Source organism: Haliotis rubra, unplaced genomic scaffold (assembly GCF_003918875.1).
Source record: "Haliotis rubra isolate DU_JTF1 unplaced genomic scaffold, ASM391887v1 Scf90, whole genome shotgun sequence".
Taxonomy (NCBI): Eukaryota; Metazoa; Mollusca; class Gastropoda; order Lepetellida; family Haliotidae; genus Haliotis; species Haliotis rubra.
In genome coordinates this window covers 1,223,988-1,238,729 of record NW_025767635.1, presented here as the reverse complement: position 1 = coordinate 1,238,729, position 14,742 = coordinate 1,223,988, and the positions used below count along the sequence as shown (strand labels likewise).

At 39.7% G+C, this 14,742-nt stretch overlaps 1 protein-coding gene across 3 annotated transcripts in view; it reads left to right on the top strand.

Moving 5' to 3' along the window:
- LOC124263926 (protein FAM110B-like) overlaps positions 1-14,028 on the top strand; it is an 86,483-nt gene extending 72,455 nt beyond the window's left edge. For all 3 annotated transcript variants that reach the window (XM_046698656.1, XM_046698657.1, XM_046698658.1), the window contains one exon: positions 8,856-14,028. In XM_046698656.1, the coding sequence (XP_046554612.1) occupies positions 8,856-9,717 (862 nt within the window). In that variant the 3' untranslated portion in view covers positions 9,718-14,028. The remainder of the gene's footprint in view (positions 1-8,855) is intronic.
- The last annotated feature ends 714 nt before the right edge of the window (positions 14,029-14,742 follow it).

Here is a 14,742-nt window from a genome sequence, read left to right as displayed (position 1 = left end):
AAATACAGAAAATATTAGGTCAGGTTAATGTGTCTTTTTAGCTCACCTTACTGAGAGTCAAGTGAGCATATGTTGTTGCCTGTTTATCTGGGCTCACAGTTTGACTGGTTCCACTGTTTACCAGTTGTTGGTCTTACCGTATTAAAAAAATGTGCTGGACCAAAGAAGTTAAATTTTCACTTGATTATTACCAGTGACGATGACTCTCCCCACTGTAAAGAGGTTTGAATCTGATGTTTAATGTGGCAGCCATATTGAAATGCATATCTATGGCTGTTACACTCTTTTTGTTTTTTATCGACCTGGAGCCGTTGAAATGGACTCTGTCCGTCCGTCCGTGCAAATTCGTCTTTTCCGAACAGAACTTAAAAACTGTTCAATATTTCTTCACCAAACCTGGCACATAGATAGGTCTGGTAGTGAACTGGTGCCTTTTGGTAGTTTTGGATGTCTGAATAAAATATTTTTTTCGTTTCCATGGCAGCAAGTTTGACGTCAACTGAAATTTGTGTTGGTGCTCTTTTATGGAGCAGAATGTTAAAGTCAAAACTGGTTCACATATTCATGAAGAGTATTTTCCCATTGCAGGGGATATTGATGACTGTGTCTTCTTGTTGATATTTTAATAAATTTATTTATGTATTGTATGTATTGTCTTTATCAAGACTCACCACATGTTCCAATTTTCAATATATCGTACAATTTGTTTTGACCATTCACTCAAATTTTCTCAAAATACATTTTTGGCTCAGTAAACATTTCCTTAAGCTGCAACTTTACATGCGTTATCCAACATAAGATGACATCCAATTTTGACACCCAAAATACTATTCAAGGCCATTACTCATATCAATAATATTTGTTTGAATTGGGAAGAATTGTATGTGTTTAGCTGTTACTTGGTCTCGTTAGGGCCGTTTTAGATTTGGACCTTGCTGTGCTTTAGTGTTTAATATTTGGCATGAATCCTGCAAGCATAACAACTCCAGGTGATGAAGGAGCAAGAATTAGCTCTGAAATGTCGTATGAAGAATAGAAGAAGTTGTTATCCATAAATCATGTCATGTATTCATGTTTGTCCAACTTCTAAATGCCTTTGAAAACCCCATGAATCCTCCCCATGTGTATGTATTTAGTCCCATACAGAAAACTTGAATATAAGCACTGACATACGTGTAATACTTGCAAAGCTGTTGTTTAGTTGACATAATAAGCTGTTGATACAGGTGAGATGGAGGGCCATGATGCCAGGTGTGAATATTTACAGATATAGGGGCAGTCTAGCCTTGCTTCAAGGCTGTACTGAGTGCTGAACCCATGGATGTATAGTAATTATATCCTTTGAAGAGACAAGTGTAGATAAGTGGACAGTACATCTAAGGACCCCAGTCTGTTATTTATTCTGTTTTAGAAAGTATCATTGACACTATTAGTTTCTACCTTAGAGACTTGTGCTAGTGGTAGTGCAGCTGCTGTTGGTGCCATCACTTGACCTGCTGCCATTGCACTGAACCATCAAACACAAGGTGAAGCAACCCAACTGAAACAGATTTATGTTCAGTATCGGTTGGCTCAATCACTCGGTACACCATTGATTAATTAAAGGTGAGACCTTCATGCTGATGAAGGAAAAGACAGATGAGCTGGCAGTTTAGCTGGTGCGGCACTACTGGAGTTCCCACTTCAAATTTTCAATTATCAACAGAATACTGAGATGACCATGGGTGGAACTTTATGGCCGCTAAGTAGAGTCCACACATGTATAATTAAATAAAGTTTCAGTGTTTTTCTTGCAGTGATATTTCCCAGGGCTATTTTAGGTAGCGCGCCAGTAGAGACTATTCCTTTAATCTCCTACAGGGCTATAAGACCTGATATCGATTTGTGGCAGCCATCACCACTGATTATCCAACTTTGATGAAGATATGGAGACATTTTTCTTCCAAATAATTCAATTGTCTTAGCTTTACCCTCTCCCCACTTCTTGATGGGAGGTTCTTAAACCCTCTTTAACGTTCTTATTCAAATGCAATGCATGTTGAAGCAGACAAATGTTTTATATTGCCATGGTTACCTGATATTTCTGAACTGCTACAATAGTTTTTCTTGTGTAATCACCAGTATAGGACTTGCCTGTACATCAGTGAAGGCTGGGATCCTTCCAGTGGAAGATACTGCTGGAGTTCCAGTGTCCAACTGCGCAGGTTAAATAACTTCACTTGTCATTATCTGTGCCTACAAGGCTGTTTGCAACCTAACAAATTTGTTGATGAACAAATGACCACTTACCAATTGCAAGCCATCTGGCTATGAATTTTATGTTATGGAATTAATACAGTTATAGCCCATAGAGGAAAATATGTCTTTCACATGTATGAAAGTGTGTCAGGATAATATGTGTCTATATACCCCATGTACACCTGGGTCAGGGTAATATATGTCTATATACCCCATGTACACCTGGGTCAGAGTATAAATATGTCTGTATACCCCATGTACACCTGGGTCAGGGTAATATATGTCTATATACCCCATGTACACCTGGGTCAGGGTAATATATGTCTATATACCCCATGTACACCTGGGTCAGGGTAATATATGTCTATATACCCCAGGTACACCTTGATCCAAGTAATATGTGTCTATATACCCCATGTACACCTGGGTCAGGGTAATATATGTCTATATACCCCATGTACACCTGGGTCAGGGTAATATATGTCTATATACCCCATGTACACCTGGGTCAGGGTAATATATGTCTATATACCCCATGTACACCTGGGTCAGGGTAATATATGTCTATATACCCCATGTACACCTGGGTCAGGTAATATATGTCTGTATACCCCATGTACACCTGGGTCATGTACACCTAGATAATATATGTCTATATACCCCATGTACACCTGGGTCAGGGTAATATATGTCTATATACCCCATGTACACCTGGGTCAGGGTAATATATGTCTATATACCCCATGTACACCTCGATCCAGGTAATATATGTCTATATACCCCATGTACACCTCGGGTCAGGGTAATATATGTCTATATACCCCATGTATCCCTCAGTCCGGGTAATATGTGTCTATGTACCCAATGTACACCTCGGTCCGGGTAATATATGTCTATATACCCCATGTACACATGGGTCGGGTAATATATATCTTTATACCCCATGTACACCTGGGTCAGGGTAATATATGTCTATATACCCCAGGTACACCTCGGTCCGGGTAATATATGTCTATATACCTCATGTACACCTCGGTTAGGGTAATATATGTCTATATACCCCATGTACACCTGGGTCAGGGTAATATATGTCTATATACCCCATGTACACCTCGGTTAGGGTAATATATGTCTATATACCCCATGTACACCTGGGTCAGGGTAATATATGTCTATATACCCCATGTACACCTCGGTCAGGGTAATATATGTCTATATACCCCATGTACACCTCGGTCCGGGTAATATGTGTCTATGTACCCCGTGTACATCTCGGTCCAGGTAATATGTGTCTATATACCCCATGTACACCTGGCTCAGGGTAATATATGTCTCTATACATACCCCTTCTGGATAATGCAATAACAACAGCCTTTGATGCCTGTATTTCAAACTTTCCCTACTATATATTGAAGTGACCTGGTATCAACGGAAAAGAGCTGATCACATGATTTTAATGATTTCTTGTTTTGAAACCAAAATCAGTCTTTGTGGAAACTGATCACATCTATGTGACTTCTTGCAATACTAACCGAAGTGCCTCTCTTACTGCAGCATATCGGGCACAGTTGGGTATGTGCGGAGTTGCAGCCCTTATTCGTACCAGGACCCAGTGATAATGGGTGTGAATGCAAGTTTGGCCCTGATCATGTTTTTCTGACCTATACCTGCTACCACATCCAGCTGATGTCTCATATCTGAAATGACCGCCTCTGTGGTGTAGTGGTTAGAGCATCCGCCCGGAAAGCGGAAGGTCGCGGGTTTGATCCCCGACCGCGTCATACCAAAAGACGTTAAAATATGGTACTTGTTGGTCCCTGCCTGGCGCTCGGCATTAATGGGTGCAACAAGGACTGGTCGGCACGGAGTCAGTATAATGTGCCTGAGTGGGGTATTCATGCTTCACTGCGGCATGGTATCTCAGTGGGCTAGCACTATAAAACCAGCTTCAGTCTGGGCTAGTACAAGCAACCGCACCTACACATACACATGCATGCACGTCGTCATATGAGCGAAATATTCTCAAGCACGACGTTAAACCCAATTTCACCTCACCTCATATCTGAAATACAGTTTCGCATTCACAACTGATTCACACTGATAAGACTGACCAGTAGCTAGCACAGATAGTACAATGTCATGTGTTTCATCAACACTAGCACAGATAGTACGATGTCATGTGTTTCATCATCACTAGCACAGATAGTACGATGTCATGTGTTTCATCATCACTAGCACAGATAGTACGATGTCATGTGTTTCATCATCACTAGCACAGATAGTACGATGTCATGTGTTTCATCAACACTAGCACAGGATTTCAGCTAGTTCATTAGTTGCCACACCTTACCTTTAAAAAACATCACATGTGTTAAAATTACAAGTAGAAGTTCTTGCCATCACAGTATCTACTGGGTGAAACTAATCTGTTGTGGAGTTACGAGGAGCCAGTGATGGAGAGGTGATAAGGAAGGGAGTTGATGAGACTGGGTGTAACACCATCAGGGCGCACTCTAGTGGGATAGCGCTACTATTGATCTCAATACTGTGCTATAATGCACCTCATGAACAGTATCAACAAGTTTTTCATCCAGCCTGGCAGTCTCTGAAGATCTTATGTGTGACATGCAAGTGAGTCGTTAGCTCAATCAGTCGGCCTTCCTGGCACGTTCTCGTGTCCATAAAGAGGACATTACAGATGTGACAGATGGACTGTGGCACGCTGAGAATTGTACAGTCCCAAGATCATATTTAGAAACATTTAAGGATATCCTGGTGCTAGTTGAGGATTTGGATGTGTTGATTTGCTGCCTGACAGATCCTAAGGGTTGAAAATAAGTACTGAGATAGGTGTCAGTGGATGTTTAGGTCTTCAGCCATCTTTCCACAATGATTTTGTAAAATAGGGTGTGACATCCATAGGTCTGCTGTAGTATGATCATCAGGCACTGAAGTGATGGAGGGTGGTTTAATGGCCTAATAGATCTGCAGTGGAATGTCTCAAGCAGAAAAGGTTTATTTCCCAGATAGTTATAACAGATCTAGGTGTAGGTGCCCAGACATTTTTCTGTTTGATATTTCTACATGGTCTAACACATGACAGTGATTGTGGTTTGGAACAGTTGCAGCTGTACGTTACATGCAGAAACATCAGTGCACACACCGGAGTGGCACAGATTGTATCGGAGGCTGTGTTAGAGAGGTTGTCTGAGGCTGTGTTAGAGAGGTTGTCTGAGGCTGTGTTAGAGAGGTTGTCTGAGGCTGTGTTAGAGAGGTTGTCTGAGGCTGTGTCAGGAAGGTTGTCTGAGGCAATGTTAGAGAGGTTGTCTGAGGCTGTGTCAGAGAGGTTGTCTGAGGCTGTGTCAGGGAGGTTGTGTCTGAACAAGTGTTCTTTTAATTTATTCCACTGGATTGCTGTGACATGTACAACTGGCTGGATGTCATTTTTTCAACATTCCAGCTTTTCCAACGCTCATATGCCAGGGAGTGTCCTCAGTCTGGCTTGTTAGGGTGACCTCTATCATATAGCGACCTCCATTAGTTCAGTAATGTCTGATAATAACTGTACATGCCATGCACTAGTCTGTCTCACAGTCCCTGAACCACATTATTTTCCCTAAAACCCAGCCCTCCCTGCAATACAAAAGCCCTAAATGAAGCAAGTCTAGGTTCCCCAGGTTCAGGTCTCCCAACTCCTGGGACTCCTTTTCAATTTAAATGGGTTTATTTGTTACTATCAAAATTATATATACATTCAGGGACTAAGCATTATTCTTAGCCACACACATACTAGACTCAAATCAATCTAGGGTCATAGCCACAGAGTGCATTCAAATCAAAATAATTGATGGGGGAGAAATTGCTCAATGTTTCATTGATAATGTTTCAATTATGCATGAGACTCTCCATCAGTTGTGATTGATTGTTAAAAGTGCATTTTTAAGTGCAGTATGACGTTATTTAAGCTATCTTCGCACGCAGTAAATGCACTGGTTAATTTATTGTTGAACAGCAAGATTTAGGAGATGTGTTCTTGCAAACCAGAGCCTCAACTGTTGGACTTGACACACTGATCGTGTAGAGTTACCAACTGCTGGACTTGACACACCCATCTTGAAGAGGTGCCAACTGCTGGACTGGACGCACCCATCTTGTAGAGTTACCAACTGCTGGACCTGACACACCCATCTTGTAGAGTTATCAACTGCTGGACTTGACACACCCATCTTGTTGAGTTACCAACTGATGGACTTGACACACCCATCTTGTAGAGTTACCAACTGCTGGATTTGACATAATGGTTGTGTGGAGTTACCAACTGCTGGACTTGACACAACCATCTTGTAGAGTGACACACCCATCTTGTAGAGTTACCAACTGCTGGACTTAACATAATGATTGTGTAGAGTTGTCAACTGCTTGACTTGACACACCTGTCTTTATCAATGTGTCATCATACCCTGAAGGTGTTGGATTTGACACACCTGTCTTTATCAATGTGTCATCATACCCTGAAGGTGTTGGACTTGACACACCTGTCTTTATCAATGTGTCATCCTACCCTGATGGTGTTGGACTTGACACAACTGTCTTTATCAATGTGTCATCCTACCCTGAAGGTGTTGGTGCTCAACTGCTCAACTTGCTTGTCTTTATCAATGTGTCATCCTACCCTGATGGTGTTGGACTTGACACACCTGTCTTTATCAATGTGTCATCCTACCCTGATGGTGTTGGACTTGACACAACTGTCTTTATCAATGTGTCATCCTACCCTGAAGGTGTTGGTGCTCAACTGCTCAACTTGCTTGTCTTTATCAATGTGTCATCCTACCCTGATGGTGTTGGACTTGACACACCTGTCTTTATCAATGTGTCATCATACCCTGAAGGTGTTGTACGTGACACACCTGTCTTTATCAACGTGTCACATACCCTGAAGGTGTTGGACTTGACACACCTGTCTTTATCAATGTGTCATCCTACCCTGAAGGTGTTGGACTTGACACAACTGTCTTTATCAATGTGTCATCCTACCCTGAAGGTGTTGGACTTGACACACCTGTCTTTATCAATGTGTCATCCTACCCTGATGGTGTTGGACTTGACACACCTGTCTTTATCAATGTGTCATCCTACCCTGAAGGTGTTGGACTTGACACACCTGTCTTTATCAATGTGTCATCCTACCCTGAAGGTGTTGGACTTGACACACCTGTCTTTATCAATGTGTCATCCTACCCTGAAGGTGTTGGACTTGTCACACCTGTCTTTATCAATGTGTCATCCTACCCTGAAGGTGTTGGACTTGTCACACCTGTCTTTATCAATGTGTCATCCTACCCTGATGGTGTTGGTGCTCACACTAATAAAACTGTCCGATTGTTTCTCAGTGCTTGTAACAATTACAATTTGAACATAGCTGTACTATAGCGGTGCACTGTGTTAAACTTCATCTTTGCACTGTCTCCTGTCAGGAAACCTAAATCAAGCCCCTTTAATCACAGTTTTGTTAGCACAAATCTGTAAATAGTGTTTAAGGTATGAGCTTGCAGTCGTCCACCATTGATTGAACATTTGCTATTTCTGTCCCTCTGAGCATAGATCTATCAGTTCCTGTTAACACTGTGAAGCGATTTCTATGAAATCTTTCAAATAGGTTTTCCCTGTAGAAAGCCAATACTCCCTGCCTGGAATCTCACCAATGTAATATCTCTCAATTCCTGACAGCCAATGGTACTTCATACACTGCTGGTCTTGGCTTGTGTTTATTTGCACTACTACATTAGAGTCTCTGTATTGAAGATCAGGGAATGGATAAAGGGCCCTGCTCTAAAGACATTCTTTGTTATATGTGTTCAGAAAGAAACCTCTGTTTTGAGGGGAAACAAGACTCTGATACTGTATTGATTCCTACAGAGTGAGTGCGCCTGTGATCACACCAATGATATAATAACCTGTAAAGTAACATGGATCCTTTCAACTGTATCATGATTATTTTGAACAGGAAACAGTATTTGGTATATTCAGCTGTTTTAGTCAATTGAAAATTATGATCATTTGGAAAACTAAATTGGATTGCTTCATTAACATTTTTTCTGTGAAATCATAGATGAAATTAGCATGTATTTCTCCAGGAATTCAGATGTATAATACATTAAGGGCTGTTAATGTTTCAACCGATAAGTCTGGAATATATTCCAGCGATTGAATATTTCGAACTGTAAGTTTATTGATAGACAGTGTATATTTTGTGTTAGGGCTTCTCTAGGCAAGGGACTCACTCCATCTGAGACTTGTCAACTTGGTTATTGGTGAATGAGCTCTACCATAAGTGATTGGAAAACAGAACAAATATTGACAAGTAGAACAGACGAGGGAATTGGATTTGGGATCAGAAAAGATATAAGGATTTTTTAGGCATGTGTGAATTATAAAATGACTTTTACCATGCTTGGTTCTTGAAGTTCTTGAATAGTACAATATTGATGACAGACGAAATAAAAACTTCATAATGATGAGTATCTGGTTCTACTTGTCCAATAGTAATTGGAGTGCTTGTCTAATTGACTTTTATTGACTTTTTATTGATTCACTCTTCAACTGATACATTTCAGATGCACAAGTCAGGTGACGACTACCCAGCCTCCTCGCTCTAAGTCGGAGTACAACCTGCACCAGCTGATAGATGATTGTAACAGTCATGACAGCAAGGACAACGTGGATGGTGATGCCAACCCTGGTGAAGATTCTCCACGGCAGCAGCAACAATGTAATCCGCTAGCAAGCAGACACACACCACACAGACCCACTGAAGCAGCACCAGTAAAAATCAATATGTCTGAGAGAGCCTCTGAAATCTCCAACACCTCCCCACACCGAAGGGTACCATGTGTTGATAGCAATGAAAGGAAATGTGTTAGTTCTGGTGTGTCGAGGTCGCGGGATACGCGCACAAGTCTCTCTTGTCAGAACTTGGGTGAGATGGCAGGGGACAGGGTGCTTCAGGTGGTGACGACTCCGGCGACTCTCCCAGCAGGTGTGGCAGAAGTGGAATCTGAGGTCAACATGGAGAGCACCTGCACACCTGTGCACCGCTCACACTCCGATTTAAACTGTCGGCATGTGCGTGATAGCTCTGTTGCCTCGGATAAGAGTTCTCGGTATTCAAGAGCAAGTGCTGATTTAGAAAAATTCTTCAATCAAATGGGACTTGAGAGAAACGTGTTAGACCCCATGTTGCGTTTGCAAGAAGTTCAGGGCAAGAAAGAGTTTGAAATGTTTGAAAGTGTGAGTTCACTAGATTCTCCCGACACAAGAAGCATATGTAGCGGAGTGTCACGCAGTGAGAAAGCTCACTCTGACACAGAGGCAACAGACAAGACACTCAGTACATCAGTAGTAGAACGCAATGCACGAATTATTAAGTGGTTGTGCAGTGTAAAGAAGGCAAAGACAAATGTTCCTGGACATACCTAACCAGGTTGTGTTGTTAAGTGTGTTGCTTCATGTGTTGCTTCATGTGTTGCTAGGTCCAGTGTGTGGGCCACTCCAGTTCAGCACTTGGAGCAACAAACAATATGCGAAGATTTATGCGAAGATTTAAAATCAAAAGTTTTGTTTTGTTTTGTTTTCATTGTTGATAAAAGTGGGCTGCTATCAAAATGGTCACAGTGAAGATGATGACTCAGTGTTATCAGGAAGGGTATCTGTGTGATATGTTGAGTGCAAGATCCCGTTGAATGAGACCGCAGTCCCTGGAAGGCCTGGTCCTACAGTGGTGAAAGCAGGACTTGAAGGATTATACATATCTGTACTCACCTCAAGTGCTTTCAGTGTAGATGTGTTTTTGTATTCATACTTTGCTCTTTTACCAGAAGCAGCAGTTAACGAGATCATAAAGGTTGTTTCCAGTTCACATGTCAAAAAATGAAAGAAAGAGTCTTTTTTTAACATGAATTTTAATTTCAGTCCTTCTGTATGTGTACTGGGTGTTGTATTCTCACAGTTCATGGCCCCATTCTTACAAAGATCTATACTCTACAACAGCAGAATGTCTGTGTAAGGAACTGGAGCTACAACTTGATGTCAGACCTGTGATTGTGGTAACAATAACAGTGCTCTCGGAGGACTTTATTACCACACTGCTAGTTATGTTTAGGAACTTTTTAGTTGAAACACATAAACTACAGGTTGGACACAAGAATATTCAATTTCCAGATTAGGAAGTTAGTTGTGGGAGAGCACATTTGATGTGAGTCTACTGGCAGCAACCTTGTTGGAAGTGGCAGATGTTTGTGAGGTTTGAGTAGCTGTCAGGGTTATTTGTGTTTGCTATCACAGATGGCTTGGGTGCATATTAAGTTGAATGTTATGCAGTGCTGTTGACTGTTCAAGCTAGGGATGTCAGCATGTGACATGAAGCATGGACATTTTAAAGATTATGTATCTGCTGTAATTGAAACTGCTTCTGTGAATCTGTATATATGAATTGTCCATACACCTGAAAATTTTTACATACCTCAATATGTCTGGCTTTGTTAGAGGATATGTGGTCAGGACAAAGGTGAACATCAGGCCATTTAGTGTTGTTTGAGAGTGATTTTTAGTAAGTCTGAAAATGCCTTTACTTATTTAATTTATCATAAATAATGATAAATATTATTGTAATAACAATTCCTCCACATATTTAATGAACAGCTAGAGATGAGCCAGATTAACTTATTCAAAGTTAAAGGGGAGCTAAGTGGGTGCATATTTAATAAATATGCTATTAAGCTAAATTGGAGAGATTTTTGCCATTGAATATATTGAAATATGTAAGCATCACATCAGCCAGTAGTAATACTTCATATTGTATTTACAGAGTATTGTTGATATATTTATCACCTTATGACAGTGGTTTGTTTTCAAACATTAAAAGAATGTGCAATAATATATACAATAAATTGTGTGTTCATAGTCCAAGCAAGATGATGTTGCAATTTACTGAAATATGACTATTTTAGTATGGATAATATAAATGTTTTGATGATTTAATTGCCAGTTTTTAACAGTACAAGTGTGCAATTCTTCAGCTATTTTGAATTCTGTATTTCTTGTACTGTGTCGAGGTTAGTGGATAAAATGAAGTAATATTTTTAATAAATATATATGAAATGCATATAATTTATTTAATGCATACTAGTTTGATATTTTTCACTGATATAAATATTGAGTCGATTGTAAAAGCTATTCATTCATATGATCCTGTTGCATTACCTCAAAACTGCATATTATTCCAAATTTCTATTTCTGAATATCATCTAAGATTCAGTCGAGTTGTGAGCCTCTACAAATGTTCATGAATATATTTGTCCTACAGATGCTACAGACCAGTTATTTTGGTGTTCATGTTGCTGTTGTGCATATATCTAAATCTGCAGTGACTGCAAGTTCCTTGCATGAATGAAAATATGCTGATCACAGCATGGCTGTATGTACCTTGCAGTCAGAGATCTAGTTTCTGTGCAGGTAACTGTACAGACTGTAAGAGCCTGAAGGAGACCTGACAGGAAGGGGTCCTTGAACCAGCGAAAAGGGGTCGCTTCTATGGCAGGGATTGAAAGTAACAGTCATCTATAGGCCTGACGCTTATAGAAATCACCACTGACTAAAATAATATTTTTGTAATATCTTGCAGGGACTGTAAGCTTTTGACACATGATGTATATTTTTTTTTTTTTTCCCCATTTAAACCTGCATCATGAAGCCAGCACAGAGTCTTAATATGTGAATGTTTTTATGGGACATGAAATATTTAATTCAGAAGTTTTATTTCATAGGGCTAGTAACATTTTGCAGGGCTCTCTCCCTGTAGGCTTGTTTGGTTTGTCAATTTTTATGGTTATTCCCTACCGCTGTGACTGGAGCAAGTGTAATGTAACCTGAAGTTGTACTTATCCTCCATATGGGGAGATTCTTACACAGCGCACTTATGGTATTTTCACAATAACACAGGATGATGTGATATAATATAAACTCTTTAAGTCTCACACACGGACAAAAGTGTTGTAGATTATGAACATATCTATATATATTCATATCCCATAACTACACATTGTAGGTGACTTGACTCACCAATCAGAATGAAGTATTTCCAAATTCATGGTAGAATAAATTTTGATGTTTATGACATGTGTGAATCATTCGGGTGTACACGCCATGGTTTTGAAAGTTAGACTAGTTGATCAGTTGCCAAATACATTCCTTCAGCCAACAGACTGACCTGTAGATTGATGACATTCATTGCGATCATCATGTTTTTTATGAATTCATTTTAGAAGTGTTTGATTGTGTTCATTTATTTAAGACCAAAGACATATACTTTTTCTTCCACCATTCATCCAAACAATGTGAATATACCAGCCAATCATAGCTTCTCGGAGAATCAACATTGCTTTTGCAAACTGCAACTTTATGTGTTCTTAATGGCCAAAAATAGTTGACTGGAATGTATCTTTACCTTATGTGCATAACTTAAAGATTTATGTACAAAAAGCCTATGCAAAACTGATTTACAAAGAAGCAAGGTTGTGCACAGACTGCTGAAATCATTTCTCATACAGTCTTCATGTTCTTACAAATGCTTAGATTTTGTATTGATCAATGGAGTGCCATTGAAACAGAAGTCATCTTTTTGTGACAGCTAATCCAAGGGAGGTAACTCTGTAATAAGGCCTGATTAGAGTACTTGATCTTGAGGTTGAAAATGTATGTTTATTTAACAGTGCATAAAGTATAAGTGGCTTGACTTTGTATTAATCCAAACTAACATAAGAACTCATATATGCTGGAAGTGCTTGTACTTATCTGTGAATAATGGAGATTTTGTGTACAAATAATGTATACACACATGACTTCTAATGAGGGGCATTTTAGAAGTTGGAGGTCAGATAGAACAAGTATATATGGATGACAACTTCTTTTATTCTAGAGCACGACATTTCGATACAGGTTCTTGTATCGTTTTCAAGTAAGAATTGTGATCCATATACACTTGTTCTATATACACATGCTTGTTAACATAGGATGTGGCAAGCTTATTAGGGGATGTTACAATCACAGAGACCACCTGATCTGTACTGAAATAATTATCCCTACCTTACATTGTTAAAAGTAAATTAGTATATTGATAACTGATTATTTGGCCTTTTGTGTCTCAGTTGTTAATACTTAATATGCAGGAAATCTATGTTTGTGGTAAATGTTGTTACATGGCTAAATTATTGCTGAGGTGCCAGTACATTTAAATTCTTTGGAGAGATGAAAAAGGTTACTGTCCAGGAGACTGTAACTGTATCCTCTAGTCTTACACCTGGATCTAGTAAATATTTGGGTAAACTATTAAGCTCAGCTATTTTATGATCAAGTCCCTGATACTAGTTCTAGGCAAGTACACGTCCGTGTTTTGGCACACAGTTAAGGAACAGTGAGGCTGTTATTCTTTTTCCAGTAATGAAATATAAATTTGCTATACTAGATTTTCATCTCTGAAGGCAAGAAAGTAACTTCACATCCCATGTTATATAACAAAAATGTCATTTCCTGAAATGAAAACATCTCATGGAGCTGTCATTGCACAATTAACGACCTTTGTCTTTTATGGTATAGATCCTTCTTCACACAGCTGGCCATATACAGTAGGTCCTTTACATGTTTGGCATTGACACCAGTTACTGTTCTGTTTTCCATTGTTAGCCAGAGATGCTGAAAAGTTTGCTGCCCAAAATAAATTCATCAGGAAATCAAGAAATGTGTCTGTCATTACTGCATGAATATTAACTTTGTTGTTTTACACTGCACCGTGTGTCACTCCACAATACAAACATTGTCTTGACAGACTGGGACAGTGTGATGCCATCAAGTAAATCAAATTCCAAAATGCAATCACCTCTTGGTAACAAAGCTTCACTATACATACCTTCATTAATAAGTCCTGAGTGTAATAACGCATTCCCCTGCAAGCGATCAGCTGGACATAAACACCGGCTGACACATATGTCATATCATATTACTTCCATTCAGTAATTCAGGATTGACAGGGTAGCATGGTGGTTTCAGTGCTAGTCACTTGATTGCCCACACGGGTGACTACCTTGTGTGATGTCCATTTCTGGTGTCCCCCTGATACTGCTGGAATATTGCTGAAAGCTGCATGAAGAACAACTCGCTCAATAAATAAACAATTTAGTTCCATAAACCAGAGACCATATACTGATCTATTACATGGTCTCTGAATGAACATAGATCTGGAATGTGAAAACATTAAGTATGACTGAGAATTTATGCTAGAGCAGGCAGAAAGTGATTACCTGGTAAGATCACTTTGTTGAGCATTAGCTCCAGACATGACCATTGATCCATACACTCATCAAATTGAACAAGTATCCATCCTACCAGCAGTTTTCAAGGTGCGGCATTGTTTGGTTCAGTCATGCCCACATGATGAGAAAAATTGATTGG